Here is a 1805-nt window from a genome sequence, read left to right as displayed (position 1 = left end):
ACGACGCGTGGCCACGCCGGAGAACGGCACAGACGCGGTGAACAGGAGCTACGTGGAGGGCGCGATTGAACGACTGAGGGGCGTGGTGAACGAGGAAATCAAGAAGAGCTCCGCCGATCAGAATTTCACAGGCGTCATTGTGACGAACGCGACCCAAGGTCTGAGAGACGACATCGTGACGTTGCGAAACGACGCGCTCCGCCTGCGCGAGAATTCCTACGACGCGTCGGAGCGCAGGATACAGCGAGTGGCCGCGCCGGAGGACGACGGCGACGCGACGAATAGGAGCTTTGTCGAGGGAGCGATCGCCGAAGCCAAGAAGAACTCGAGAGACCTGATAAGAGAATTTAGAAGCCAGTTCCTCGATGTAAAAAAGACCGTGGAAAAGCACGACGAGAAGATCGCCAAAATTCAGGGTATTTTGAACCTTCTTCAACAATGAGCACTGAGAAACGAAGACTCGTAGAGGAACTGCACGCGCCGGCAAGGAAGAACTTTCCCCGTCGCCGCGTCGTGGTGCGCGGTTACGACGATCTGTGGCAAGCCGACGTGGTCGAGATGCGTCCCTATTCGCGCCAGAACGCGGGTCACAATTACATTCTGACGGTCATCGACGTGCTGAGCAAGTACGCCTGGGCGATCTCGCTCAAGACCAAGAGCGGAAAGGAGGTCGCAAAGGCACTCCGAAAGATCTTTTGCGAGGACGCGCGATGCCCTGAGAATCTGCAGACGGACAAGGGAAAGGAATTCTACAACGCCGACGTGCGCGAGATCCTCGACGCGCGCAAGGTGAATCACTACTTCACGTATTCGGTGATGAAAGCGTCGGTGGTGGAGAGATTCAATCGCACGTTGAAGAACGACATGTGGAAGCTCTTCACGCTTCAGGGATCGTACAGATGGATCGACTCGCTGCCGAGCCTCCTGTCGAATTAAAATCGTCGCAGACACAGAACGATTGGAATGCGTCCGGCGGACGTGACGCCCACCGTCGCCAAAAGGCTGCTGCGCACGGTGTACAGTCGCGCGAAGATCGCCGCGCCGGCGAGGTTTCGAGTCGACGACCCGGTGCGCGTGAGCAAATTCAAGACGATCTTCGAGAAGGGCTACACACCCAATTGGACCACCGAGATCTTTCGCATAGCCAGAGTGCAAAGGACCAATCCCGTCACGTATCTGCTGAGGGACATTCGCGGGGAGGCGATAGCCGGAGGATTCTACGAGCACGAGTTGCTGCGCGTCTCCGATCCCGACGTATATCTCGTGGAAAAGGTCCTGCGTAAGCGCGGCAATCGAGTGTACGTGAAATGGTTGGGAATGGACAGTTCGCACAATTCGTGGATAGATAAGGCATCTGTATTGTAACAAAAAATAATTAGACACACAACGTGTACTTTATTATTAATAAAAACAGTATACACATTCATCGGTATTTTTTTTTACGTATTGATCTTACAATAATACAATTTTAGGAAACGTATGTTATTGTTTTATTTTTTTTTTACAACGGTATTCCGTAATGTTCCCAGGGAAGCGTTTCCACGTTGTCCAACCTCACGCATCGCTTGTCGTCGTGCGGACTGAGCAAGTTTCTGCTCCGATACGGTATAAACGTCGTGCAGGCACGAGCGTATGCACGACTGGCGCGTTTTCAGCTCGCGCGCGTTTTGCAGGCACGCCACGTAATCCTCGAACGTGATCCTTTTCGCGACTACGTTTTTCTTGACGCCCTTTATTCTCTTGGTGTCGTCGCATTCGAGTACCTTGTAAGCGTACATCTTCGCTCTGAGGCCCACGAACTCCAC

General features: G+C 53.4%; 1 protein-coding gene across 1 annotated transcript; it reads left to right on the top strand.

The window, feature by feature from the left end:
* Positions 1 to 963: 963 nt before the first annotated feature.
* On the top strand, positions 964 to 1365 carry LOC143901626 (uncharacterized). The gene has a single exon (XM_077414052.1). It carries the CDS (start codon positions 964 to 966, stop codon positions 1363 to 1365), a length of 402 nt encoding a protein of 133 aa, XP_077270178.1.
* Positions 1366 to 1805: the final 440 nt, after the last annotated feature.

The sequence above is a fragment of the Temnothorax americanus genome, unplaced genomic scaffold (genome assembly GCF_048541705.1).
Source record: "Temnothorax americanus isolate GAGA-0224 unplaced genomic scaffold, ASM4854170v1 Scaffold35, whole genome shotgun sequence".
NCBI lineage: Eukaryota > Metazoa > Arthropoda > Insecta > Hymenoptera > Formicidae > Temnothorax > Temnothorax americanus.
Note: the sequence above shows the minus strand (reverse complement) of the source record. Positions and strands in the feature narration are given on the sequence as shown.

What these genes read in the sequence shown, in the direction of transcription:
- LOC143901626 (XM_077414052.1), top strand. Translation starts at nt 964, where the DNA reads ATGCGTCCGGCGGACGTGACGCCCACCGTCGCCAAAAGGCTGCTGCGC.